The sequence below is a fragment of the Heliangelus exortis genome, chromosome 29 (genome assembly GCF_036169615.1).
Source record: "Heliangelus exortis chromosome 29, bHelExo1.hap1, whole genome shotgun sequence".
NCBI classification, from domain to species: Eukaryota; Metazoa; Chordata; class Aves; order Apodiformes; family Trochilidae; genus Heliangelus; species Heliangelus exortis.
The window spans coordinates 4,054,159-4,081,845 of NC_092450.1; the positions used below are offsets into that span (position 1 = coordinate 4,054,159).

The 27,687-nt window shown below is 56.8% G+C and overlaps 2 protein-coding genes across 3 annotated transcripts; one reads left to right on the forward strand and one right to left on the reverse strand.

Moving 5' to 3' along the window:
- Positions 1-7,812: 7,812 nt before the first annotated feature.
- TNS4 (tensin 4) lies at positions 7,813-17,937 on the forward strand. Of its 2 annotated transcripts, none has more exons than XM_071728616.1 (12): positions 7,813-8,361; positions 11,744-12,188; positions 12,329-12,759; positions 13,529-13,615; positions 14,114-14,233; positions 14,418-14,510; positions 14,765-14,842; positions 15,073-15,144; positions 16,086-16,254; positions 16,579-16,647; positions 16,828-16,854; positions 17,388-17,937. In XM_071728616.1, exons 1-12 carry the CDS (start codon positions 7,875-7,877, stop codon positions 17,515-17,517), a joined length of 2,208 nt encoding a protein of 735 aa, XP_071584717.1. In that variant the 5' UTR covers positions 7,813-7,874; the 3' UTR covers positions 17,518-17,937. The 2 variants fall into 2 exon arrangements, with proteins under 2 accessions (XP_071584717.1, XP_071584718.1); XM_071728617.1 differs by having other exon boundaries at positions 12,332-12,759.
- A 1,043-nt stretch (positions 17,938-18,980) lies between these two features.
- IGFBP4 (insulin like growth factor binding protein 4) lies at positions 18,981-27,106 on the reverse strand. The gene is made up of 4 exons (XM_071728681.1): positions 26,680-27,106; positions 21,850-22,004; positions 21,552-21,686; positions 18,981-21,278 (listed from the first exon to the last, which is right to left on the reverse strand). Exons 1-4 carry the CDS (start codon positions 27,050-27,052, stop codon positions 21,150-21,152), a joined length of 792 nt encoding a protein of 263 aa, XP_071584782.1. The 5' UTR covers positions 27,053-27,106; the 3' UTR covers positions 18,981-21,149.
- Positions 27,107-27,687: the final 581 nt, after the last annotated feature.

The window sequence follows — 27,687 nt, forward strand, 5'->3', positions numbered from 1 at the left end:
TGTTGGCTGTGCTGCAAAACCACCAAAGACAAAGCCAGTGGAAAATATGTTTTTTCTGAGGGGTCTTACAATATCTTGCTTCAGTATTCGGGGAGGAATTTGACAGTACTGCAACAAACAAGCCTTTTCTATAGCAACTGGGCCCTCCAGGACATCTCCAAGTGCCTTACACAATGCAAATGGAAAAGCACTGAGTCGTGAATGCCTGTACTGCAGATTGGAAGCAACATTAAAAAAGCAACACAGGATTTCAATTTGGCTTTCTAAGTGCCAATAGCAGTAACAATCCAATACCCACTGAAAAAGAATTGCATCACTCTGGGACAGAGAGGCCTCTGCAAGCCTGGGGCAAACAGGATGTGAAGACATAGCAAACAGCTTTGCATTTATTTATGTATTGCTGGGCAAGTTAATGTTAGTGAAAGGTGTCAGTATGATGGAAGAGCCTTCTTTTGTGGGCATCAGCCCAGCAGTGCAGTCAGGTTTGATCTGATCACCACCTTCTTTTCAATGAGGCATGAAGCAGCTGCTGGCTGGAGCTGGGACAGAGGCACGAGGCAGCCCAGCACAAGGTGGCTCTGGGATGTGCATGCCCATGTGCCCTTTTTCCAAAGGAGATACTTAGCCCTGACAATATATTTTGTCCTGCTGACACTGGCTCAGATAAGAGAGGTTATCAGAGCTGCAAACCCTGCAGAAGAACATCATCAAGCCTGGGTGTGCTCAGAGGCCTCAAACGACAGGACCAGAGGGTAGAGGCACATTGTTCTACTGCCAAAACCCTTCCTCTCCCCCATAACCTGGGTTCTCTCCCCTCCTACACTGACTGTAGCTACTGCAGATGGTTCAGACCCCTGAAACTGCCTGAGCAGAGAGAAGATCTCAGCTCGAGGGTCCTAATGAGATCAGGGTTCCCCACCATTGCTCCCCGTCTGCTCCTTCCAGCTGGACTCACACTGCTGGTGCTCATGCAGAACAGGAATAGTGAATGCTCTCCAGGCTAGAAATGCAGTTTGTCAAGTACCTCATTAGTGGTGGATTTTACCAGCGTGGAAAAAGGAAGGATCAGTCCCCACCGCAACCTCTCAGCCATTAGGGAAGGACAGGGCTGTGCTGGCAGTGTGAGACACTATTTACCCAGGGATATAAGGAAAGGAAAAAACAACCTCCAACAACAAATGAAACACTGGAAAGGCTGTAAAGTGAGATCAAGGAATTAAAAGGAAGGGAATTTATATGGTGCATTTCCTGATAAAATCTGACATTTCAAAGTGTCCTTTAGCGGTGTGGCAATGCTGTGGTAAACTAAAAGCATTTATGGGCAGCAGACTAGGCAGTTCCCTTGGAAAAGGGTATTTCAGATATATGATTTTAAAGGTTGCAGCATGGCTCTGTTCCCACTTAAACTGGAAGAAACCCTTGAGCCAAAATGTGCAGTAATCCAAAAAGATGTTTGGGGATTATTTATTATCATCCATTCCCACTGCAGGAATGCTAATTGCAGCAGTCAGGCCTGGCTGCTCTGTTCTGGACACTGCATACATGAGTTAGAGCTACAGTTGCCTTTAAATATTATGTTTAATTTGCTCCTTGTAATGCACAGATCAGATAATTGTGCTGAGGGTGTGGGCAGACCTGGCTCTTTTTTTAGATCAGACCAGAGCGGCCTGGGAAGCCTGCAGCCACACGTGAGCCTGATGTGCTGGGTCACCATTTCTTTCCCTTTGCACTGAGCTGAACCCTGGTTAAGAGAGCACCTTGGCCACCAAGGCTGTAACAACAGGCTAGGCTGTAAACTCCATAGCTTCTCCTCCCAACAACAGGTCTGCTGGTGCCCTCTGCGCCAGGGAGGAATGGATACCTCGGGAGAGGAGCCAAGGATTCCCATGCCTTGGCTGCAGCAGAGAGAGCCGTGTGCTTTTCGTTTCCACTTCATTTGATTTCATGTCTACAGCCGACGTTTGGAGAGGCAGGGCTGAGGCAGGGTCCCCATCTGTTCTCCCTCCATGAGCTGCGAGGGGCCCGTGCCAGGGCTGGGTGCTGGGTTTGGGTCCTGCGATGGGACTGCAGGGGCAGAGGCACGGTCCCCGCCCTCGGCAGCAGTAGCATCAAATCTTCAGCTCCCGGCAGTTACCTTGCCCTGTGCCAGCTTAATGTCATCCTCCTGAGTCCCTGCCCGCAGCCCTCCTGTGCTCCGCAGGCAGCCTCGTCTCCTCTCCCTGGTTTCCTCTCCCTGGTTTCTCCTCTCCCTAGTCTCCTCTCCCTGGTTTCTCCTCTCCCTGGTTTCCTCTCCCTGGTCTCTCCCCAGCTCAGCTCTGCTCCAGGTCGTGTCCGAGCCTCTGTGTCTTCCCCCCTTTGCATCACACCTGGCCCGAGCAGGGCTGCACCCTGCGCACCGAGGGGCGGTGAGCAAAGCTCAGCCCAGGTGGGAGGGACTGGGCTCCCCGTTAAATCCAGGACTCCCAGAGGACGGAGTCCCTGCCCAGACTCACCCTTGTGCTGATTTCAAGAGCTCGAGGTGCTGCTGGAGGTGTTGCAGCAAGAGCAGAGAGCAGGAGAAGGGACCAGCAGCTGCAGCTCAGGTACCTGCTCGAGTGCTGATTTCAAGGGCCGGGCTGCACTGCCTTTTCTATGGCTCTTTCAAGTCCTTCTTTTTCCTCCAGTCCTCCATGTTGTGCTATTTCCAGTTTGTATCAGTTCCTCTCCTCCATCACTTCGCTCTTCTGCTCCTTCTTTGTATTTAGCTGGTAATTATTCTTGTGCCCTGGGAGGAATCTGCTGCAAAGATCTCAAATAAGCCAAGACATGGTTGTTCCTGCCTGAGCAATACTGGCTGGCAGGGAGACCAAGTGGTGTTTATCCTGGGTGGGGAAAGCTGTTGGATGTTTGATGAGAAATGGTATGGGATTATGCTTATTGCTCAGGTTTTGGTCTTCTCTCATTAGTCTATGGCCTTTATGTTATTAGCAATTATCTTTCTTGTTCACTTGGAGTTTAAAGCCTTTAATTTAAGATTTCCAGGGATGTTTGTTGATTGTGCTTTTGGGCTGAGGGGTGAGATGCTCCACTCGTTCTGCCTGGAGTGAATTCAGCCCAGAGAGCTGAAGCTGTGCTCCCATGGCTGTGTGTGCTCCTTGCTCAGTGGGTGGCTGCGGTGTGCTCAAGTGCTGAGAGTTCAAGGCAATAAAAATGCCACGTGGTGGCAAGAAGTGTGACTGTCTGTAAGCAGTGGTTTGTTTAGAGCTTGGGAGGAAAACCAGCAAGCTCTGCATTACTCAAGGTTATTTGGTACCACGGTACTTTCTTAAACCACTGACAGTCAGCAGGATCACAGTGTTGTGACTCGGGCCAGTATCAAGAGAAGCTGTGAAACCAAAACCGAGGTCCTAAGGATCCATCCTTGCCTGAGGAGAGAGCAGGATGGTAGCAGGGAAGCTGGGCAGCAAGACTAGAGCACTGGAGGTACACTACTGGGTAGGCAGATGTACTGACAGGAAGATGGAGGTGAGGAAGGAAGAGTATTTCATCCCACCTTGTGCTATTTGTCCCTTGGGTGCAAGAAAAGAGCACGGTCTGCCACGTCACAAGGTTTCATGCCCTGGGGTGCAGTGCTGTACGCTCAAGGGGATGTGCATGGGGGAATGCAGAAGTGCAGCATCTGCAGAGCCCTCTGTGCAGCAGCTCCCACCCTCTCCTGTCCCATGGCACCTCTGAACTGCAGGGAAACAGCCTCTCTGGTGCTGCACCTCCCGTTGTAATAATACAGCTTCATGGAGTTCCACAAGGGGATGGAGGTGAGACATGGTCTCAGAAGGGAAAAATCCAGGCTGGTGCTCTGAGGAGCTCGTTAATGTGTCTAGAAAAAGCTCACATTCCTGTAACTCATTTCAATGTTCCTAGGATTAGCTAATTTTGTCTGTTTTTGGACAGACACCTTCTTCCAAAGATTCTTTCCTTGCTACCCCCTCCCTGAGCTTCCCATGCCCACTGCTCACCCTCCAAAGAGCTGGAAAGAAAACACTCCTGGGACCTTCCCTGGGGAATGGGGATCAGGCTCTGCTGCTCCTCTCATATCCAGAGAAACTCTTGCCAAAGGGGAAAGAGGCGTCCTGGCAGAGGAAAAGGGAGCATGGCAGTGGGAGAGGGAGTTATTTGAGGAGCAATTTCGACATTACTAATAACCCTCCTCATCCAAAGCCCTGGAGACCCTTTCAACACTCTGAAATGTTGCTAAACATCCAATGGACTGGGCCACGGCTGGGGGAGGATGGCTTTGGCTGCTGGACACTGCCAGGCTGCGTTGGAGGGCTCCTGGCTGCCCCACCATAAAGCCCTCCCTGGGCAATGGTCACACAGATGCTGCCCCACCACAGCCCACCTGGGGCTGAGCAAACCCCTCGGGTTAGCGATGCTGCCTGGGATCTCCTAAAGGCTTCTTTTTGCTGCTGAACTGATTATTCTTGCTTGAGCCAGGAGGGAGGCAGCTCTGTCTGACAGCCTCCCCTCTCCCCTGCTGCTGGGAGGGCTGCCCCTCCACAGGCACCAGCTGCCTCATGCTCCAGGTGCCAGACCCCCCTGGAGCTGGAGGTATATTAATATTTGCTATGTGATACCACTGCTCGCTCTGCTCTGCAGGCAAAACACTGTATAACCATGGCAACTTTTTTCCCCCCCAACCTCATCAGCAAGCTCTGCTAATCTAGGCAAGCAGCCCAACTGCCCTCACGGTGATTAAACTGGGTGTAATGAGCCCTGGGTGTCCCAGCAGTTCCTTCTGCTCTTCCTGGTGAGGGGATGTGTAACAAACTTGTCATCGGGAGGCTCCCAGGGCTCACATTGCAAGGAAAAACAACCCAGGCTTGGCAGCTGGCTTTGCTGTTTTGGGGTCTCTGTGCAGACAGGGAACAAGCCTGTGTCCCAGCTCGGATGTCTTTGGCTCCAAATGACTGCACTGGGACACCCAGGGCTTGGTGTGTGCAGCTGCCAGGAGCAGGGCAGAGCTGGGGGGCTCAGATGAAGGTGGGACAGGGCCCTGCACTGGGAGACTTTGCTCCGTGCAGGTTCCACGGGGTGGATCCACGTGTCCGTGGCAGCCTGTCTGGGCCATGTGTTGCCTGCAGTGCCAGGACAGACGTGCAGGCAGTTATCTAAGAGCCGGGGTGTGCCTGGCACAGCCCTGGCCCAAGGGCACCCTGCTTCTCCCACCACCGCCCTGCCAGCCCAGCACCCAGCCTCCAGCCTCACCCCCCTGCAGCCCCGGTGGAGGGGGGTGTGGGGAGCTTTGTGTTTTTAGATCAGGGGGCTGCCAGCCAAACTGGGTGGGAGTGGACAGGGGGACTGGGCTGAACTGCAGCTCCTGCCTCACTGAGCTGGGTTTCTTGGTGCAGCTGCAACACCAAGAGCCCTACGAAGTGTGTCTGTCTGCATCTGTGACTTGTTCCCTTCATCTTGGGGGAAATTCTGCTCCCCAGCCTGTTTCCAGAAGCAGAAACTCTGTAATTTCCACTCCAGATGTGTTTGTAGGCTGCCTGTTTCCATTTCTTCTCGTCCTAGCCTTGTCTGGACAGCCAAAAAATCCCCCCAGCCCACCTGTGAGGCACAGCATCTGCAGCACCAGGTTCTCTCTGGGCTGCCAGGCACCGTGTGGCACGTGGCATGGCACTGCTCCTTCTGATTGCACTTGGAAAGTCCCCATGTCTGTGGACAATGTTTGCCTTGGTAGCCAACAGCTACCTGGTGACTAACCTCCCTCTCCCCAGCCCTTCTCCCCCTCTGTTCCTCCCCACAGAGGAGCCAGCAGCTGAGGCTCCAAATTCTTGAGAGGAGCCTGGGAGACCTCTCACTTTAACCCAGGGAAGGGAAGAGAAATGAGGTTTGGAGGATAATTTTGGCAGCATCAGGCACGGGAAAGATCAAAAACTCAGGGCAGGAGTACAAGAGAGGAGGGAAGCTGTTGCGTGCATGCTCCTGGAACCCCCTGACCTCCCGGTTCATGCATACTGCACGTTATTTCTGTACCTACTTAAATTAAAACCAGCCTTGTCTTGTGGACGCTGACTGGAGCCAGGCAGTTCTTCTCCCCAGGGGAGAATCCAATTTTCACTCCATGTAGCTTGTGTTTTTGACCTGGAATGACTTTGCTTTTTATATTTAACAAACGCTCCCTCCAAGCCTTGTACTGTGCTGTGCTTCTCACGGCGGTGCCTGCGGCGTGACAGCACATCCCTGCTTGAAGGCAGGACGTCAGAAGCTGCTCCAGACTTTGTCCATCTCCTACCAGGGCTGGGACAGACCTGCTGAGCACCAGGGATGGCCAGGAGACTGTGTGACTTTCCCCTATGTTGTATTAACGGGTTAGCTACAGCTCAGGGGTGCCATGGAACTCAAGGCCACCACCTCCCAGTGGTGTTTTCCTTCCTGCAGCGCAGGTTTTGGTGTAGGACATGTCCTGGCTCTTGAACCTTTCTCACTGACCAGCCTGTCACTCCTCTAAAAAACATCCGTCAAAGGCTTAGGAGGGTCTGGGCTAAGAGGAACTCAAGTGTGTTTGAAGTATTGATTCACTTCTGCAGTCCTTAAAAACCTCTCACAGCTTTTTTTGAGAACTTTAACTGGTGTGACGCAGCCCATGACCATGCTGTGGGCAGCAGTGGATGGCAGCGATGTTTTGCCTCTACTTCACTCATCTTAACGAGTCTGGGCTGTTCTGGGTGTCTCTCTGGCAAGAGGAGAGGCTCCTCCAGGGTTGTATTAATTCATGGAGGGCAAAGCCGTCCTCAGTAACAGCCTCACCAGTTACTCACCACTTCCCAGACGTGATGCACGGCGCCAGCCCAGCCCCCTGCCCGCACCCACGGGGGGTTACAGGGTGCCTGGCCCACAGCAGCTGCCTCCTCTTTAATCCTGTGACTCCTCAGTTAATCAAGCTGAGATAGGCGAGTAAATAAATCAGTCATTCAAGACTAATGCACAACAGGACAAATATTTTACCAAGTGTAGCCCACTGTTTGTATGGATTACGCAGCAGACCTGCACAGGATATGGAGGAGGGAGCCCTGAGCTGTGGGATTAACTCCTGTCAGCTGGTCCTTGGCTCTGACCTGGCCATCCCATAGTCCCCAGCCCTGCTGCCCTCCCCGAGGACTGGAGAGCACGGGCACATTCTTGTTCAGCCAGCACAGAGGAGTGTGCTTGGCTTTGGGATATCCCCCAGCACCGAGACATTGGGTTTTGTCTGCCACAGTGGGTGTGGAGGACAGGCTTATTTTCCTCATCCTGAGACAAGTGAGTGGGGTTCCCACAGCTGAAATGTACCTCCCCTTGCAGGCTGGGGCTCTGGCAGGCTGCTCCATCTCCCTGGCCCACTGCAAGCCAACCCTGCACCACTCATTGCCTCCAGCTGGCTCCCAGGGTCCAGATCCCATGGAGAGTTGTTAGACTGATCCTGAGTTTCATTCTTAAGCAAAAAAATACACACTGTGCAAGTAAAGCAAAATGTAGTTTAGGCCTTTGAATCCCAAAAAGCTGTTGCAAATTAATCCTCCTTGCACTTGCCCGGATGCACTGTGGTACTGGGAGCAGAGGCTGGAGGGGGTGGAAAAGCCATACAGGATGACTTGTTTTCTTATGAGCTGAATTCCAGCTTTGCACTCCAAATCCCTGTTTTTATAGACTTTTCCGCTGAAGTCTGCTCCTGCCCTGGGCATGCCTGTGTAACCGCTCCTCTCTCTGCATTCCTCAGATTCTTCTGCCACTGGAGACGCTGGATTGAAGAAGGAGCCTGAGGTCCCTGGTGGTGAAGGGGAGGTGAGGAGGAGGAGGAGGAGGAGGAAGTTTCTCTTGGACTCTAAACTGTCAAAGCAGAAAGCCAAAGCATGTCACAGGTCATACAGAACCACGTGTTGCGTGTTGGACAGACCGTGTGTGTTTCCTCACAGGAGGAAAGCAAGAGCTTGCACCCGGCGGGGTACCCGGGCTGCTCCACACTGCAGTACAGGTTTTACTCAACTGAGAGCTGGGCTGACCCCTCCACCGTGGTGCAGAGCAACCCCTGCCTGCTGCCCAGCGGGGAGCTCTACAGAGGCCACCCCGTGCTCGAGCAGGGGAAGGGGCAGCAGGACACCCCTTTGGAGAGACCCAGCACCCTGTCTCAGGCAAAGCAGGAGGAGGATGGCAGCATGGATCCTGAGGCTCACCTGGTGTCTCCTACCTTGGACATCTCCATAGAGAACCTCAACCGGCTGATCCTGGAAATCGATCCGACCTTTCAGCCACTCACATGCAAGCCAGGGAAGGATGTGGTCCTGCCTGCTTCTCAGGGTGATGCTGCCACCACCAAGAAACAAGATTCGGAGGCAATAGGTGAGGCAAAAGGTGCTGGTTGTACACAGCTCAGACCTAGTGAAAGTCCAGGGCAGGGAGGTTGGGCACACCCCAGCCACCTCTGTGTGAGCAGGATGAGGCCCTGTGCTCCAGTGCAGGGCTGGAAACGGGTGCCAGTGACATCCCCACCATGCCCAGTGGGCTCAGTGTGGGTGCTGCCTGCCGGGACCAGGGCTTCGTGGGAAGGAGCAGGATAATGAGTTGTAAATCCAGGCTTGGCCTCACTCATGTGTAGTCTGACCACTTCCGGAATGTCTTGTGTCCAGATAGCTCAGGAGCCAAAAGAAAACAGGGAGAAAAGCACTAATCCAACCTCATGTTTATTTCCCTGTGTTTGGATAAAACATTTTTCAATAGAAATTGGACTTGTAGCTCTCAGAAAATGCCTAATCCAAGTTATTACCATCAATGAGGAGGGACAGGCCCAGCCCCTTGTGTGGGATGTCTGGAGTGTCCTTACCCCCAGAGCAGAACCACAGCTCTACCAAAGGGCAGGGGAGCCTTTCCCAGGGTCATGCTTGACCTGTGGAAGCAGAAGGATTTGAAGCCAGGTTTCCAAAGCCTCGGGCTAAGGTACTGATGTTACACAACCATCCCATTTAAATGTTCCCAATCATTTTGCCAGGGAAATTCTTTCTCCAGGGCTTGTGCACTCCTCCAGCAGCATACCTGGCATACACCAGGCAGAACAGCAGCAGCACATGCCAACCCCACTCTTCCTGCTCTCATGCCTGGGTGAACCCTTTTGCAACACTTCCCCACCATCCCTGCCACCCAAAGCTCCGCTGTCTGTGCTGCTCCTGCTCAGAGTGCTCCTGCCTGTGGCTCTTGTGCAGCCTGTTGGCTGCTGAGCACTCTCTGCAGAGGGTCACACCAGCAATCAGCATGTTGCATGCTGCTGCAAGTGTTTCTGTGCACTGGAGGACAGCCCTGTGATGTGTTTAGGTGCTTAGAGATGCAGCCTCACTGCTTCTGAAAAGTTAGTGCCCATCTGGGTCTGCAGATGTGGAAATACCTTGAAGATCTGTCCCTAGGCCTCTTTCCAGAGGAAGGTCAAGGGAGACGATGTTTAAGGTATGAAAAATATTCTCCTCTCCCTGAGCCCTGATGCAAATGTCTGCATGAGGAACGTGGGGCTGGAAGAGGAGGAGGAGGAGATGTTTGTGAGTGCACTGACCTGCAGCCCTGGCAGGGTCCTGGGGCTGAAGCTGGGAAGCAGCTGAGCTGGAGTCAGTGCTGGCTCAGTTCTAGAGCTGAGGGATCCTACCTCCTGTGGGGATGGAAGGGGGTGGCCTTGCAGAGAAAGTACCGTGACAAAGTGGAGTTCAGCTCTTGGCTGCTCAGAGTGTGTTTGGAGGCATCCAGATGCCTCTCCTTCAGGCATCGCTGGAGGGCTGGAGTCCCCAGCAGGTAGCGTGCTAGTGGTTTTGAAAACCTGGCTTCAAGTATGGAACAGAACACAGAACATCTGGAAACCTGGCCCTGAATTCAGAGGGAAAAGCCTCACTTCAGCTTTCATTTTCTTTTAACAGCTCTTTTTTTTTTTTTCTTTTTTTTATGCAAACTTCCTCTGCTGCACAGCGTCCACCCCACCTCCTCCTGCTCCAGCCCTGTGACCTGTGCCTTTGCTGCTGGTACTTGCTTGTTCTGAGGAGAGGAAGGGAGAGGATCTCAGCTTTCGTGACAGCTGGGCTCTGTGTTTGCAGCTCTTTTGCCACTCCTTGATGCTGAAAGACTTGCCAAGGTCTTGAGCAAATATTTGAGGTTTAACCACACCTGATAAGCAGGAGCAAAGGCAAAAGGCAGAAAAAGGGCCTCCTTAGCCCAGGGTACAGATGCTTTTCAGTTATTCCTTTAATGGACAATTCAAGTTACCTTTTCTTTTCCCCTTTTGAGGGAGACCTTGACAAAAAGCATCCAGCCAAGAGTTGGCTGTATAGGTTTGCACACCAATACCACAGCCACGTGGCTCTGGAGCCACTCCTAGGACGGGTGTTGGAGGAGCTGCTGTGGCTGCCAGGGGCAGTGAGGGTGTGGAGGGGGAAGGCTGTGGTTCTGGCTCCTTCCCCAGCATGGTCCAGCTGTGTCCCCACTGGGGACCAACCCTTCTGGCTTGCCCGGCGCCTGCTCGGCGGCTCCACTGGCCCTGCTGATCCAGTCCCTTGCTGGGATCAGCGTTGGGAAGGGGCTCAGAGGGTAACTTTTGTACAGACTTGTGCTTTTCCTGTTCATCAAGCTTTATGCCCCAGAGGTCTGGTTGTTCATTGTAGTAAACAGGGGTTGCAGAGCTTGGCAGTCTGTGCCCAGCTGCTCTGCCCTCACCCGCAGTTCCCAGGAACAAGATGTGAAACTGCAACTGCCAGGGAGCTCGGGGCTGCTGAGAGCAGTTTGTCATTGCTCCAGCAAAAAAAGGTTTTTCTCTCTCCAAGAAGCACCTTTAAGAGAGGGAACTTTCCTGAACTCCATGGCAGAGAAAGAACCGGGAGCCGAAATCAAAGCTGGGCATGTTCAGGCTGGAAAGGAGAGGCTCTGGGGGTGATTAACCACAGGAGCAGCTTCCCTGGGGAGGTCATGAATTCACCGTCACTGCAAACTTCAATCAATCACTTCCAAACATCACTTCAATCACTTACGAGTGCCTCTCACTAAAAGGTGTCTTCTGGCTCTGCCAGAAATGATGGCCTTGCTCAGGAGCCCATTGAGTGATGTGAATTGGGCACCTGGGAGCCAGGGACCCCCTGCCTTGGGCTGTGCACTCGCTGCTGAGATGGCCAGTCCATAGCTGACACCTAAAACCTCGTATCTACCCATGTCTCACACGGCTTCACTCTGCCTCCTGCTCCAAAGCCACCATGTGGGTGGATGGCAGGGATGGTGGGGATGGCATGGATGTCTGGACATGCCTGGGGGCAGGTGACATCCCCGTGGTCCTCTGCCCAGAGTGTGTGCAGGACCCTGTGTGGGCACCCTCTGAGCCTGACATCAGCCCTGGGGGGAACAACCAGATGTTTTTCTCTTGAGTCAGGTACAAGCAGAGCTGGAGGAAACACCCACCTCTCCCGGCAGGTCTGGGCAGGCAGTGGCTGTGAAATGCTGGGGAGGGGGGTAGTCTGACCGCCTGTAACCCCTGGTCTCTGGGGTGGGTCACCCTGGCTCAGTGTCTGTGAAGGAATCTGGCCTCATAGGGCCTTAATGAAGGTCAGTTTGGGGCCATAGGGTCCTGGGCACAGCAGCCCTGCAGGGCATGCACACCAGAGCCAGAATTAATAGCAAGAAGAACAGGGACATGTGTGTGTCCCACCCCCCCAGAGCTTAACTACCAAACCTGACTCAAACACTGACTTTCTCTTTCTTCCTGCAGACATTAAGTACATAGAGATGACTCCAGGCAGAGCCACATGTCCTGAGCGGCTGCAGGGCTCCCCCAGCCCTTTGGGAACACCCTTCTCCAGATCTCCTCAGAGCAACAACTTTCTGCCCCAGAAAGGGGGACTCCGAGGCAACTACAGCACCAGTGGCAGTGTGGTTTTCTCCAGCCCACCCGGACCCGTGAGCCCCCACTCAGTCACCCCGAGCTCTGCTGCCTCCCCGACCTGCAGCAAAGTGTCTGAGTGTGTGGCTGTGCCCCAGCACTGCACAGCTGGATGCACAGACAGCATCTCCTATGGGCCTGGGGCTCTCAGCACCTCCCCGGGCTTCGACAACCTGCTGAAGCCTGTGCAGGTAATGAGAGCCCAGCAGAGGAGCAGCTGGGTCTCCATGCTCTCCACCAGCCCCGGCTCAGACACCAGTTACATCCTGGGAAGGTAAATGCTACCTTGTTACCTGCTCTTGGGCTGATGATGGGGCTGGAAGGGGCACAGGGCTGGCATGGTCCCCAAGTTGGGCTGTGCATCCCACCCCAGCTAAACAGCCTCTCTGATCTCTCTGTGCTTCCCTCCTCCAGCAGCACCCACTCACTCCACAACGAGGACTCAGATGCTCACCCCACTGCCTGCAGCTCTGCTGACTGCTCATCCCCTGCCAGCTCCATGGGCAGCCCCTGCACACCTTCCCCCAGCATCAGGTCTCAGCCTGGAGAAGCTTTTGGCCTGAGTGCTCCCCAGCCCAGGGCAGCCTGCTCCACCAAAGCCAACACCTCCCTGTCCCAGAAGGGACAGGCCAGCAGCTGCCCCCCCTCCATCCTCAACTCCACAGCTGACATCCCAGTGCTGCTGGTGAACGGGTGCCTGGAACAAGGAGAAATATCTTCCAGGCTGCCCAAAGGCCCCCCAGTCTCTGCCAAGCAGAGCCCCCCTCCCAGCTGCAGCCCAGCCCTGAGGTTGGGTGGACTGAACAACGCGCTCTCAGCTCCAGCTCTTTCCTGCATCCCAGACAGTGAGTGAGCTCCCTGCCATGGGGCAGGTCTGGGGGGAAGGAGCTGCCAGGAAAAGGGGATGAGCTGCTCTGATTTATCTGGAGCTGGGGGGTCTGGCTGTATCTCCACAGGGCTGCAGGGCTCTGCCGTGGCCTCCAGCTCTTTGCCAATTCCCCTGCATTCGCTGCCGTGTTTTGCTCAGCTGGCAGAAACACTCTGGTCCCCTGGAGGAGATGCAGATACACAGATTTATCATACCTGAGAATGAGGACTATAATTCTGTCATGGGCCCAGAAGGGGTGGGGAGGAGGGGTTAGGTTCCAGTTTGCTCTGGAGGACATCTAAAGATACCAGAGTTGTTAAAGTCCCTCATTCAAGGGTAAACACTAGTGCTATTGTTCTCTGGAGGAGATTAGCAGAGGCAGTTCTCAGGGCAGAGAGTTTTAATTGGGATTCTTATGGGAAAAGCAGGAGAGCCCTGCAGGTCAGATCCTCAGCTGGTGTAAATCCTCATGGTCCAGTGAACTTGTGCAGGGCTGGGCAGCCTGGTGCTGCTGGGGGACTCCATGCACTGCATCACAGTCTGCCAAGAGAGATAATTACATGGAGAATAAATTATTCTGAGGAGTGGGGAGAAAGCTGTGATCAAAAGGATTGAAAAAAACCACTTCAACCCTGGCCAGCTTGAAAGAGAAATGTCTTTTCCAGGGCTCTGTCCTGCTTGGTGCTGTCTGCTGTGAAAGTCTTCCAGGTCCTGTGCTGGCCTTGATGCCATAAGTTCTCTTGCAGGTCCCCTCCGGGCTGAGCAGCCAACCATGAAGTTTGTGATGGACACATCAAAATACTGGTTCAAGCCCAGCATAACCAGGGACCAAGGTAAGGCAGCAAATGTCCCTGCTGGGGTAACCCCATCTCAGACTTGCTCTCTGTGGGTCTGCAGGACTCATGCCTGTCTCCCATCTCAGTTCAGCCTCGGTGCTGCTCCAGCCCCCCCTGAGCTCCTGCAGGACTCGGTGGCAATTCCAAGTACACCAGGGGCTGACAGGCATGCAGAGACCCCCTCATGTTCCTGGGGGGAAGGCTCGGAGGCTGTGCCTCAGCCCCCCTGCCCTCTCAGGTCCAACAAAGCTTCCTCTGCCTTAGGCTGTATTGCTTCTCAGCATGGGTTGGCTCTGTCCTGGGGACCGTAGGGACCAAGCCACGGTCCCTCCACTGGTATCTGCAGGAGGGACACGTTTGCTGGGCAGACACTCCTGAGCACATCTGGCTGCTGCCAGGGGAAGACTCCCCAGGAGAGCACAGCCTGGATGCGAAATGTGGAGCAGGGAGGTTCCACCTGTTTTGCTTGGCTGAGCCTCGCCTGTGCTTTGACAGCAATCCAGCTGCTGAGAGCCAAGGAGCCAGGCACGTTCCTTGTGAGGGACAGCACGTCGTACCGGGGGTCCTTTGGGCTGGCCATGAAGGTTCCTGTCCCCCCATCCGGCAGCCAGACAGGTACAGGGACCTGCTGGGAGAGGGTGGGTTTGCTTCAGGGGTTGGAGGGGAACAAGTCGAGCCAAAGGAAGCTGAGAAACTTCTGGAGACTGGGTGTGTGAGCTGCTGGCAGAGGGGTCAGTGTGTGCCCAGCCCTGCACTGTACTCCTGCCGGTGCTGACACTGTCCCCAATCCTGTTTGCAGGTGACGAGAGCAGTGACCTGGTCCGGCACTTCCTCATCGAGTCCTCTGCCAAAGGGGTGCACTTGAAAGGAGCCAGCGAGGAGCTGTACTTTGGTAAGGACACGGTGCCATCACCTGCCTCACCAGGAGTGGGGCTGCCCCACAGCCCAGTGCAGGGCCCCCCCTGTGAGTTCCATAACAGGAACACAGGGTGGGGGTTGGAAAACCCACTTTTGTCCCTGTGAGGCTGCAGCTTAATCCCCCGCTCCCTCCTTCTGAGCTCGCTGGGACACAACTGCAGGGCCAGAGGTTTTTGGGTGGAGAGCTTGAGGCACCAGGATCCCCCTGACCATGGTTTTATGTTTCAGGGAGCCTCTCTGCCTTCGTGTACCAGCACGCCATCACCCCACTGGCACTGCCCTGCAAGCTCAGCATCCCCACCCAAGGTAGGTGCTGAGGGTGGGTGAGAGAAGGAGAAGGGTGGAGGTCAGGGATGAGCTGAACCAGGAGGGGGAAATGGGAGATGATTATATTAGCTACTGCTTTAAACCCCTGCAATTTAAGCTGTCCTGAGCCTCTAAGCCTCTTGTGGGAGCAGGAATTTCACGCAGTGCCAAGTGGTGACCCAGCACAGCCTGACCTGAGACATCAGTGCTCCTGCTTGTTGTTTCTACAGATCTTGCTGATGGAGAGGACAGCCCTGACTGTGCGCCAGAATCTCCACTGTCCCTGCTGAAGAAAACTGCTGGTGAGGAGAAGAGCAGGCTGAGCTGTCGACTTGGCCATGGCTGGAGCTCTGGGCATCCACCCCTCTCTGCTTTTGGGCTTTAGTCCTCACCTATCAAACACCAGGCTCTGTTTTTTTGTCACCCGTTCTGACACTATTCACAGCAGAAGCTGAGAAGCTGGAGTTGTTTTTGGCCCTGTGCAAAGCAGCAGGTCACACCAGTGCCTCTGTAGGTTCTGGAGCAGTGTCCCTTCCTGGCTTTGTCACCAGGTTGGAGGTACCTGCAGGTTACCTTCACATCCTCAGGTCACAGACCATGCAAGGCACCCTGGTATAGGGCAGCTGGGGCTGGTCACATTGCAGAGGGACCCCATGGGACACACATGGGAACAGCAGAGCAGGATGGGGAAGGGTCTTTGCCTGGGAGCCCCCAGCCTGGGGGTTGGGCTCCAGGTGAGAGCAGAGAACAACAGGCAGGAAACTGCACGGACGGGTCACAGTGCAGTCGGGGGAGTTGGGAACTGCTTTGTTTTGCTGGAAATTCTGAAAAATAAGTTGGCAAGCTAGAAAGTTTAGTTTGACCCAGAGCAGCCCTTTGAACAGCTCAATCAGCCTGAAATGTCATGTTTTAGGTTGGCCTTCAGCCGCTAGCTGGCTTGGAGTATTTCTGCTTTTCATTAAAGGAAATATGTCATAAACAGAAAAAAGTCCAAATGTGACATTTAGAAACCGGAAATTAAATGCTTTGACTTCTAAAACAATTAGTGCAAAGAATTACAGTAAACCAAAATAAATTTGTGAAGAATTTCTGAGTCACCAAATCTTTAGTTTTCATCAAAACAAAGCTGCCCCACGTACATGTGTCCTGTTCTGCAGGATGAGACCGGGGACCCGGCCCTGCTCAGCACAGGAGAGGCTGTGGTGCTGCTGGCCCCGTGCTGACCTCAGTGCTGTCCTTGCAGTGTGCAACGTCTTGTACCTCAACTCAGTGAACGTGGAGACCCTCACAGGAGGCCCAGCTGTCCAGAAAGCCATCTCCTCCACCTTCGAGCTGGAGACACTGCCCACACCCACCCTGGTGCACTTCAGAGTGACCGAGAAGGGAGTGACATTGACGGATGTGCAGAGGAAGTAAGAGACATTGGTGGGGGGAGGTTGGGATGGGGCTGCTGCTGCATCCAAGAACTCCCTAATGCCAAGCTGCTCAGTGGCCCTGGGCACTCAGCTTGCCTGTGACCACCAGCTGGCTCCTGCCTTGCTGCCTGCCAGTGTGCTCATCTGCAGCATGTGGAGGAGCCTGTAGGACAAACCCATGCTGCAAGCCAGGGATGCAGCCCTTGTTGCTCGATGCTGCTTTGCCTGCAGCTCATGGCAGCATCTCCTGCCCGTTTCACCCCCCAGCCCTGCCTGCACTTTTTCCTCCTCTGACTCTCTGCTCTCCTCCTCCTCCCCCAGGGTGTTTTTCAGGCGTCACTACCCCTTGGCTGCCATCAGGTTCTGTGGGATGGACCCTGAGAACAGAAAGTGAGTTACTGGGGTGACTCTGCAGGGTCCCAGCTCTGCACCTCTTAAAATCCCTACTATGGGCAATGCTCCTGCCCCAGGCTTAACCTGCTGGGTTCAGCTAAGCATAACCTTGACTGTGCAGCTGATGGAATGAGTTAAATATCACTCTGAGCAAATCCAACTCTGTTCTTCCCTCAGGTGGCAGAAGTACTGCAAGTCCTCAAGGTAAGCCCTGTGGTGAGACCTCTTCTGTGCTGGGGGAAACACAGGCAGATATTGCTTGGGCCCAGGCTCCCCCCTCCAGGGCTGCACTGCAAAGCTTTGTGGGGCAGCAAAGCTAAAAAATAAAGAGGGGATGTGATCAAAGTGAACATGGGGGCAGGATGAGGCATGGGATAGATGGGCAGTGCTCTGGGAGTTTTTGCTCTGTAGGCTTGATGAGGAGCTTGGCTGAGTCCAGTTCTCTGCATCCCCTCGTGTAGAAACCCATCAGCCTTCCTGGTGCCTCGCCTGCTCTGGGCTCAGGAAGCAAGTTTATATCTGGCTCTACCTTGTGTTCAAGAAACTTTTCACAGCTGGGGAGGCCTTGCCAGAAACACTTCTCCTGGCTGTTTTGCTTCCAAGTGAACGTGATTGGGGAGCAGGCCAAGGTGGAATTGCTGGAACTGGGGTTTTGCTTTGTGGCTGGGGCTGTTTTAAGTGTATTTCTTTGGATTCCTGGATGCAAACTACATAAAGCACTCTCTCCATTTTCAAAGGATCTTTGGGTTTGTGGCCAAAAGCCAGACAGATTTGGAGAACCTCTGCCACCTGTTTGCAGAGTATGACACCGTGCATCCAGCATCGCTTGTCATCGACCTTCTCTGCAAGCTCCTGCCTGGCCTATAGAGGATGGAAACCCCAGGACAGCTCAGGGCTGGCAGCTGCCCACACTGTGCTGAGCTTCTACTGCTCACCTCCTGCTTCTGGGTTGCATTTTGGCAACAGCTCATATTTATATTTTTTTGTTATGTACAGTCCCATCAGGAGCCTCAGTTAAAGATTTATGTTCTGGTTGGAGATGTTCCTCTGAGACCACAGGAGCAGAGCTGCAGGACAGGAGCTGTGCTCACCGTGTGGATCCCTCGTAGCACACACCCTTCCCTTTGCTCTGGATGGCTGGAATACTCTGGCTGAGATTCCCACCAGCAGCAGGGGACTCTTGCACTCGTGGTGTCCAAGCCAAGGCACATTTGGTGGAGCTGAGCTCCCACCTTTGGGGTCTTTGGGTTCCCCCCAGGTGCCATTGGGAGGGGAGGTCTGGCACAGGCTAGACCAGCATCAGGAGGCAGTGTATATCTGTAAATCAAAGTGTATAAAATCATGGGGCCCTTCTGAAAATCCCTGCTTCCCTCCAAGAACAAGATGCATGGAAAGGCAGAAGTGTCAGGGCAGTGTGGTTTTGCCTGATGCTGGTAAATCCCTTCTGTGCACAGCGGGGTTACAGGCCAGCTCCAGCCCCAGGCAGCACGGCAAACTGAGAAATAAATGTTGACATTTTCATGACAGTAAAAAGTTGGGTTTTTGGAAATGACTTCCATGAATTTGGGCCAGATCCTCAGATGACGTAAATTGGTGCAGCCCCCTGGATGTCAGTGCTGCTGTGATTTACACCAGCTGAAGCTGTAGCTCCTGCTGTCACGTCAGAGCTGCTCCCAGACCCCACCACCACCAGCACTCCCTTACTTGGTGCCTGTGCCTTGGTGTGACTGTGCCCCGTGCTACTGAACCCTGCTGGGGGGACTCCCAGTGAGGCTGCAGATGGTTCATCTCCCCCAGACGTGCAGAGGTGTCAGCATCTGAACTGCAATGCTCTCTGCTACCAAACTGCACAGAGGAGGCATCCCCTGCTCCAGCCAGGCTGTGGAACGACCCTTTGTCCATAATAAATCTGCGTGTGACTCCAGGACGAGAACCCCAAGCCCCTGGACCAGGGACCTGAGCAGGGACAACGTGGCTGAGCCTGTCCCCACCCCGGGGACAGGACCCCCAGCCCTGGCCCCCAGCCCCGCGGGCTGTGATGCTGCCGAGCGCAGGAAGGCGCTGGCCCCGCTCCCGCAGCCCAATCCCGGGATCTACAAACCAGACGCTCTCAGCTCAGGCATTTTTTCCACTTCCAAGCCGCTGCGATCCAAAGGGAAGGGGAGTGTTTCCCCTCCAGAGCCGCAGGAACGTGGTGCCCAGCTGGGCTGGGACCCCCGCAGACCCCTGCTCCTCTCTGCTTTGTATCCTCCCCCCTTTCTCCCCCCCTTTTCTTTAAAGTGGTGCAAAGATGAAATGCAATCCATAAAAACACACAGAGTAACAGGGAAAGTTAAATACAGTCATTACCTTTTTTTTCTTTTGAAGATACAAAGGTTCAAGTTTACTGTAAAAGGGAGGTCGGTGCTACACGGGGGTCTGAAGGGGGTGGGCTTGGCCCAGGAGGAGCTGACAGAAATCATATCAGCCCCAAAAAAACGCAGCAGGGGTTGGGGAGCTTTACACTGGGATATGATCATGTGTAAATACAGCCTTAAACTACAGGAGAGACGATACAAAACCCCAGAGCCCTCTGCACTGGACACAGAATGTGTCCCTGGTGAGTGCCAGTGTCCCTGGTCACCCCCTAAGCCACCCCAAAACTGAGGCAGGCTCCACAGGCTGCTCTGGGTGTGAGGGGCTGCCACCTGTCACCAGGCACTGTCCCCAGCAGCCCCCTGCACCCAGGGAATCCCACCCTCAGTGCCCGTGGGACCCTGCTGGGTGGGGGGCTGGAGTGCAGCCCCATAGGACACACAGCAAGGTGCTGGACCCACACAGGGGCACCTGGGGGCACAGGATGTGACATGGGGACCCTTTTCACCAGAGGAGGAGCCAGGTGAAGCTATGCCCATGAGCTGAAACACTGAACCTAGTGCCAGCACTGTCCTGTACCAGCTCCATCCTGGCCAGCGGGACAGTGGCACTCGCCAGTCCCCAACCCCACCCACTGAGACACAGGGATGTCCCTGCCAGTGCTGTGCTGGGGAGCTCCTAGGGTCTGGGGGTGCAGAAGGTGTTTCACTAAAACTGAAACATTTTGTTCCCATTGGGGGCTTTGGCACCCACCAGAATGGCTGGGAAGAATCCACATGGAAAACCAAAACCTCCCTCTGTGGCTGTGGTCGTGGGGGGGAGGGTCAGGGGGAGGGATTGGCAAAATCCCTTCTGTCTTTGGCACGTTTGCCATGGCAGCCAGTGTGGCCATTTCTCACCGAAAAGACATTTAGGTGAAAAATTTCCAGCCCAGCTCCAACAGAAGAGCTTCAAAGGAAAAAGAAGAAAAATAATTGCTACAAAAATAGTGACAATTGCTCAGCTGAGAACTTCGTACTGGTGAAATCCACAGATCCCAACACTAAGACTTCCAAAAATTCATCTTGGTTTTGTCACGTTGGCCAAGTTGGAAGAGGAGAAGACAGAAGCCATGGCCAGCAGTGCCTTGCTCTGCTGAGACAGAGGATTTCAGACTCGGTAGCCACACGGTTTGTTTTAAGACCCCAACAGCAAAATTTTTTAAATACTGCAAATTTGGAGGGAAGGAAAAAAAGCCTTAAAAGAAGCGCTTTCTGATGTGAGGCATTTCCTCGTTATCCCTCATCCCTCAACTCTCCACTCACAGCCAGCACCCACAGGGATGTCCCCTGCATGCCTGGGGCTGCCCCAACCCCTTGCACCAGGATGGGGAAGGGAGAGATGGGACAAGAGGGAGAAAAACGCTGCGACCTCCCGCTCTGTCCCTGCACAGGGAGCGGGATGGGGCTGGATTGTGGGGCAGGGGGTTCTCAGGCCATGGGGCGAGGGATTCCTATGCTGGGGGCCTGCAGCAGGGAGGGGGAAGGTCTCCTATTGCTTCGTGTGGCTGCGATGCCCATTGCATGCCCAAGTCGTGGGGAGGTGCAGCCAGGGAGGGACCCGGGTAGACTATGGCCAGTGGTCCCTCTGGCCTCCCCCCCAAGCTGCTCAGGTCCCACTGGTGCATGCCTGGGCAGCCTCCTGCCACAGGGCAGGGCTGGATGAGGCACTTCTGCTGCTGCTTGCACATAGAGGACAGCAAGGTGGGGACAGCAAGGCACTGCGGGCAGGGATGCCACCAAGGAACCCATGGGTGTCAGCAGAGCTGCGGCCACTGTGGGGCCAGGGTCTGGGTCCTGCATCACAGAAGGGCTGAGTTAGAAGTTGGGGGTCACCACGGGGCAGCATCTGTCCACGCAAGTGTCCGTGCAGGATGGAGGTGCCGCTGGCATGTGCTGGGGGCCCCTTGGCAGTGGCAGCTAGTGGTCATGGCAGTGTTGTGCCCCGTGCTGAGGGCAGCCTGTGGCACAGAGCACACCAGCGATCCGAGGCCTGCGCTGCGGTCCCCTGGCACCAGGGAGCCACTGGATGGCCATGTCCCCTCTCCTATGCAGCCCTGACGGGTGTCTTGGCTGCCGCATGGTGTGGGGCCGCAGCAATCACTCTCACATGCTGTCTGCCAGCTGGTGACAGTCCAAGTCCCCCTTCAGCTCCAGGAAGCCTGGCAACTTCACCCCCGTCTTGCGGTCCACACACCAGCACTTGCCCCGCTGTCCGTCCAGCGCTGGGTGACACTGAGGGGACAGGTTAAGTGAGGGGTGCCCGACCTATTCCCACAGCCCTGTCCCCACAGTCCTGTCCCCACAGGCTGCCTGGCCACCCCCATCCCAACCCAGGGCTTTTCCAAAGGGGCCCACAACACCCAAAGGGCATTTCCCACTGAAGGCAGGAGCTGCAGGTGGCTCTGCCGTGACCCAGCACTGTCCCATCCGTGTCCCCCTCCCAGCCCCATCCTGGCTCATCAAAATGCCCCCCGGTGTCCCATGATGAAGAAAAGCCAGTCCCACCTGTTTGGGATGGAAGTTGCCGTTGCGGTCGCAGTTGGGGATGGGGATGACGTACAGGTCCTCGTGGGTGCGGGTCTGCGAGGCCGCCAGCCTCTCCAGCGCCCGGTGCAGCTCGCTCTGGCATGAGCCCTGCACCTGTGGGAAGAGGGGGGCTGAGCTGGCAGCAGGGATGGGGGTTGCCCCCACCCCAGCACATCACCCCAAGGCACCCAGCACCATGGGATCCCCATGCTGGTGCAGTTAGCACCCATCCTGCATTCCCCACCCCAGTGCCACCCCAGTGCCCGGTGGTGCTCACGATGGGCCGCGTCTCCTCGCGGTGGTAGGGGCTCCCACTGCTGCGCATCTTGTTGCCATTGTTGACCCGCTTGGCCTGCTGCTTCTGCAGGCACTTGCGGTCATGGATGCTGCAGGGGCTAAAGCTGTTGTTGGGGTGGTCGATCTCCTCCTTCTCTGCAAGTACAGAGACCAGAGGGGGCTCAGCAACATGGGGCAGACCCAGGGAGGGCAATGTCCCAGCAATGCCTCAGCCTCCACAGAGCAACAGACACCCCCAATAGCAATGTGCAGCTGGACCCCACACCACCCACCCTGCTCCCCACAGGTGTCACCCCCAGCCCCGGGTCCCCTCCCACCCGTGCCCTGCACTGGGCTGAGCTCTTCCTGCAGCACCACAAGCAGCTCCTGGGAGTATCTTACAACTCATTAGCCACGATTCACAGGCTTGTTGCCATGGCTCTTACTGTAGGGTTGCAAACGCAGACTGCAAGAGCACCGGGCACTTGCTCCAGTGTGTCTGTGCAGCCCGAGGGTCTGTTTGTGCCCCGGCTGGCCACTAGCCACCAGGCACCAGGTGCTCGCCCATGGATCCACGGAGCTGGAAGGTAACCTCGGGATGCACAGCCAGGGAGCCAGGGAACATCCCAGTGCCCCCAGAATGCTGCCTCTGAGGAGCTGCTGTGGGAACGGGGGCAGTGGGCGGCAGCAGAGCCGTGTTCTGCCGTGGGGCACAGCCCCCGCCAAGACATGAAAGAAGAAATTCCTGGAATAAGAAAGTTAATCTCCCGCGGGGCCAATCCCGAAAGGCGGTGCTTGGCATCCTCTCCTGCGCCAGGAGCGCGGCCAAACTGCGGTCCCAGATGTTGGCAGCTGGAGGGAGCATCATGAGACCCGAGCTCTCGGCGCGACTTTATTTTTTAAAAAGCTGCCGGTCTCTCCAGTTTGGGGCCCGTTAACGCCCCACAGAGGGGGGGATGCCCCAGAGAGCCGGGGCTCCTGGACTGTCAGAGGAAGGAGCCGGGGCTCCCTGCATGACTTCATCCCGGGGCTGGGCTTATGCTAAGCAATATTGCAGCTGGCAAGGGGAAAAACCTTCCCAAAGCAGGCGGGGGATGGGGACAGTGCAGCACCCAGGGGCTCTTGGCGCTGGAGGTTGCCAAGGTGATGCCCGGTACCGGCCCTGCCCGCGGGCAGGCAGCAGGGTCAGACCCCCATCCCCAGGGGATCCCAGGCCTGGTCTCCCATCGACACCTCACACGGCAACTCTCCCACAGCAAAGGGCTCCTGGACCAGCTCCCAGCACCCGGGTAAAGTTCACTGTGGAGCTCCGATCAAACCCTTCTCCTTCATTCGTGTTATTTGTTTTTTGTTTAATCTGTCAGGTTTTTTCCAGGAAATGGCTCATGCCCTTGAAATTTGAAACACAAACCCAAACTCTCCAGGACCCTGTGCAGAGTGATGCCAACCCGGGCGGCACCAACCAGGGGCCATGGTGCAATGCAGGCAGCAAAGCCAAGCCAAGGGCTGGGGGGCTCGGGCAGAGATGCTTCTTCCCTCCCCTGCCTCCCCACTGCCTCTCCTGGGGGAGACACACAAGGAAGAGCCAGGCCAGAGTTCTGGCACAGGTGGGGACCACCATGCTGAGCTCCTCCATGCACTGCTCCCACACCAGGGAAAGGACCAGGAGGCACCGAGCTGCCTGCTCTGCCCTCGTGAAGCCCTCACCCAGCTCCAGCCCAAACAGACACCTCCTTCTCCCCCTGCTGCACCCTCAGAGCATCAAATCTCTCGCCTTAAGTAAAACCAGATGCCAGTAACATTTTCACAAGGCTGCATGGAGCATCAGTGCCTCTGGGCAGCAAGGTGGCTCTTGATGGCACTTGGCTCAGAGGCCCCTGACCCACAATCCCCCAACTTGCATGCTGACCCTGGGGTTCCTCCCCATGGCGGGGGCCACTGCAGTCCTGGGGGTGACTTTGCCAGGCACTGAGCAACCTGCAGCAGCTTGAAGAGCCTCTCATCGACCTCGACAGCTGGATCCAGCACCAGCTGGATGAGGAAAGTCCTTGAACTCGCACACAAAGGTGTGGAAAAGCAACTTCTGGAGCCTGGAGGCCCCCAACCTGCCAGCGTGCACCATCCACCATTCCCCTGGTGCTGCTGGTCACAGTAGGGGCTGTGCCAGCAGGAGAGGACAGGCAGAGACAGGGGTGCCAGCTCGACCGAGGGCTGGGGAAACCCCATTGCTGGGTTTGGGATGGAAGCATGTGCCAAAGGGATGGGGGTGGGTGCTGCCCTCACCAGCCACACGGATCGGCTGCCCTGTACCAGCATAAGGACAGTTTCTGCCTGGCCTTCGGCTGGGTCTGCAGACAGGGGACACAAACGAGTCATTCAGCATCGCCTTATTAACGGGAGCTGCAAATGAGGTTGGTCACGTGCCCAACTTGTGATTTACAGTGCTGAGCCCGAGGGAGCAGCGAAAGGCTCCGGCTCCACCACGCGGCTCCCGTGGGAGCAGAGCCCAGAGCAGCAAGTGAAGACCCAGGACCGTGTGCATGTCCATGGGAGAGGGACAACTCTCCAGGACCCCACAGAGCCCCGTTCCCCCACCCATCCCAGACCCAAAGGACCCCAGATGCCCCATAGTCCGAGACGACACATCCACGTGTCTGTGGCTGACACAGCACAAGAGCCACAGTGTCCCAGCACCCTCCACTTCCCCCTCCAGCACCTCTGGTGTCACCAGCCCGTGATCCTGGCAGGGCCGCGGTGCAGCTCCTGCCTGCCAGGGCTCTCGCCTTGGCAGTCGCCAGCACAGGGACATCTGAGCTTGTCCTGTCGAGTGCTGGCTCCAGCCAAGCACAAGGGGCCTGGGGTGTAGGCACCAAGCACCTCCTGCCCCTTGGCCTGAGACCTGCAGCCACAGGTGAGGGTCTCAGGCCAGGAGAGAGGCCAACTGCTCCCTTGCTTCCTGGAAACTCCTGTCCCATGGGTGCCATGGGTCCCGGGTGAGCAGGAAGGCTCTTTCCTGGTGATGGAGTAAGGAGCCATCGCCCAGCCCCTCGGAAAGCCCAGCCCCCACTGATCCCAGCCTCTTCCCTGGAATGCGGAGCCCCCCGGGCTGAGCCCCCGGACAGGACAAAGTGTTTACTGTAGAAGCTGCAGGCTCACCACTTCCCAGCCACCCGCCTGCTGCAGCCTACACTCACCAGGCACCCAGTATGGGCTCAGCCAAGGGGGATGGGGGTGCAGCCAGGGGACACCTGCTCTGCATGCCTGTGCAACTAAATAGGAATTCAATTTCCCTCTGCTTACCCCACGGGGACCCATCAGATGCACCGGCTGTGCCAGGGTGCCCTCACGGTGCCAGGCAGGGCTGTGATGCAGCCCCCAGCCCCATGCTCCCGCTGGCTCTGGGCAGCCGGAGTGGGACAGGGACCCGCAGCTTGGATGTCCCACCAGAGCTCCACCAGGCACCATGCTGTGGGGTATTCTGTCTGCGACCTGCCCAGCTGTCCCCAGCAAAGGTGATCACCCCTGCCCCGTCCTGCCACCTGTGAGGCTGCTCCCACTGCCACCCACCCGTCCTTAGCAAGGCCAAAACACTGCGGGGAGGAAAGGAAAAAACTGCAAATCTGTTTCCTAAAGGCTCTGGGAAAAAATGCTGCGTTACACGGGGCACAGCCAAAACCAACAGGCCTTGGCAGCCCCGTGCAGCCACGGGCCAGGGAGCCCAGACAGCTCCTGCAGGATGTGGGATGATGGGGACAGGCAGGTGGGGCAGGGGGTCTCCACAGCAGACCCCGTGCCAAGCATTCACGGCCAACTCCTGTCCATGGAGAGGGGAGGCTGGAGGGGTGCATCCACAAAGGGCCCCTCCTAACCACAGGAACACCAGCACAGCTGCTGTGGACCAGGTATGCAAGGAGGGAAGATCAGGCCCATGGGGTAGATGGGGCAGCACTGCTCCAGCCGATTCTGCCACTCAGGAAGTTTCCAGGGGGTCCTGCATGGGGACACAGGGCTAGGACCAGCTCATGGACCATCCCATGGTAGGATGCTCCTCCTCATCTCTAGGGGACATGGTCCCCATCAACCCCCAGGATGAGAAAGGGGGAGTGTGGCACTCAGACCCGCAGTGAGGACAGCCCAGGTCTCCACACCCGTCTCCCAGGAGTGGCTCTCTTCCTACTGGCAGAACCACAGTGCAACTTGCACTGCTAAAGGGCTGAGTTCTCACCTCTGACTCTACTCCCTAGACCCTTCCTGAGCACCACGGAGGTGACAGGGGCCATGATCAACACCTGCAAGAGGGTTCTGGAGCAGGCAGATGTGGGCAGAACCTGCAGGCAGCAGGTTTCTCTGACCAGGGACACACCTGTTGGCAGAGCCCTGCCTGTGAGGGAAGCAGGTGCCCCCAGGCCTCTTTTCTGCTTCCACCGGGCAGTGTGGGCAGAGTCGCTGGCAGCATCCCAGGGAAGGGGCAGCACAGAAGTCACCATCCAAAGGGAGATTCCCTGGCAGCTGGGACCTGTCCCCACGGGCCACGGGTGCCTGCAGGAACCCGGAGCTGCCCTGTGGTCAAGGGGCTCTGTGAAGCCAGGGCACGGCATAAGATGAGTCCCTGTGAGGTGCCACACGCAGTGCCACCTGCCACGGTGGCTGGCACGAAGGTGACTCGCTGGTACCCGGCTCTGGCAGCTCATGTCCTGGGATGTGCTCCATGCACACCCATCCCTGATCCCGCCTGAGCCCTGAGCCCCGCCCCAGCTCTTGCCAAAAGAGTGTTTGGCACAAACGGGGGCTGCTGGGGGGCACCCTCCCTGCGCCCCCCGGCCGGCCTTACCTGGGGGCTGGAGGCTCTCCTGGATGGCCTCGACGTCGGCCAGGTCTGTGCAGATGCCCTGGCCGTGCATGAGGGTGTGGAGGGGCCGGGGCACGCCGCGGGGGGGGTAGCAGCGCAGCCCCGCGCCGCAGCGGGCGGTGTAGACCCCGCAGGCGGTGCCGCGGCCGAGGGCGCAGGTCGCGCAGCAGCCACAGCCCGGCTCCCGCACCAGCTCCGCGCAGCCCTGCGGGGCTTTGCAGCGCGCCAGCCGCTCCTCCGAGCACGGCGGGCACTGGATCGCCTCCTCGCCGCCGCCCGGTCCCGCTGCCGCCGCCAGCAACACCAGCAGCACCGGCAGCACCGGCGGCAGCGAGAGCCCGGTGGCCCCGCGCATGGCGGCTCCGCGCCCGCGCTCCGGCCCCGCTGCTGGCGGCGCGGGGCGGTGGCGGCGGTGGCTTTATGCGGCCCCTGGCCACACCTCCTGCCGCCGGCACCGGGGCCACCGGCGGGGCCGCCCCCGCCGCCCCCGGCAGGGAAGGCACCGGGAGAGCCGCTCCCCGCCGACGGGGGCACCAGCGGCCGGCGGCTGCAGCACCGGGGCCACCGGCGGGGCAGCTCCGAGGCGTGGGGCGCGGACGGGCAACACGGAGAGCCCCGGCCCTGCGCCCCCCGACCCCCCCGGTGCCGCCCCGCGGACCACCCGCCGCTTCCTCGCAGCCCCGCTGCCCCGGCCCGCCCTCACGCTCCTGAAAGCGACTGGGACGAACTGAGAGGGGTGGAAAGCAGACGGGGCCGCATCGCGGGGGCTTTGGCCAAGCCCCCCCAAAAGTGAGGCAGCCCGGGGTGGGCTCCTGGCCCCCGATATTAGGGTCCCCGGCGGGGACACAGTCCCTGCCGGTAAAACAGCAACAGGAGCAGCTCAGCCCAAGTCTACCAGGGACACCCCGGGTCGGCCCCGCATCTCCCGGCTCTCCGAGACCCCCGGGCCCCGCACAGGCCGCCATCAGTTGAAGGCTGCCGGCACCTAGT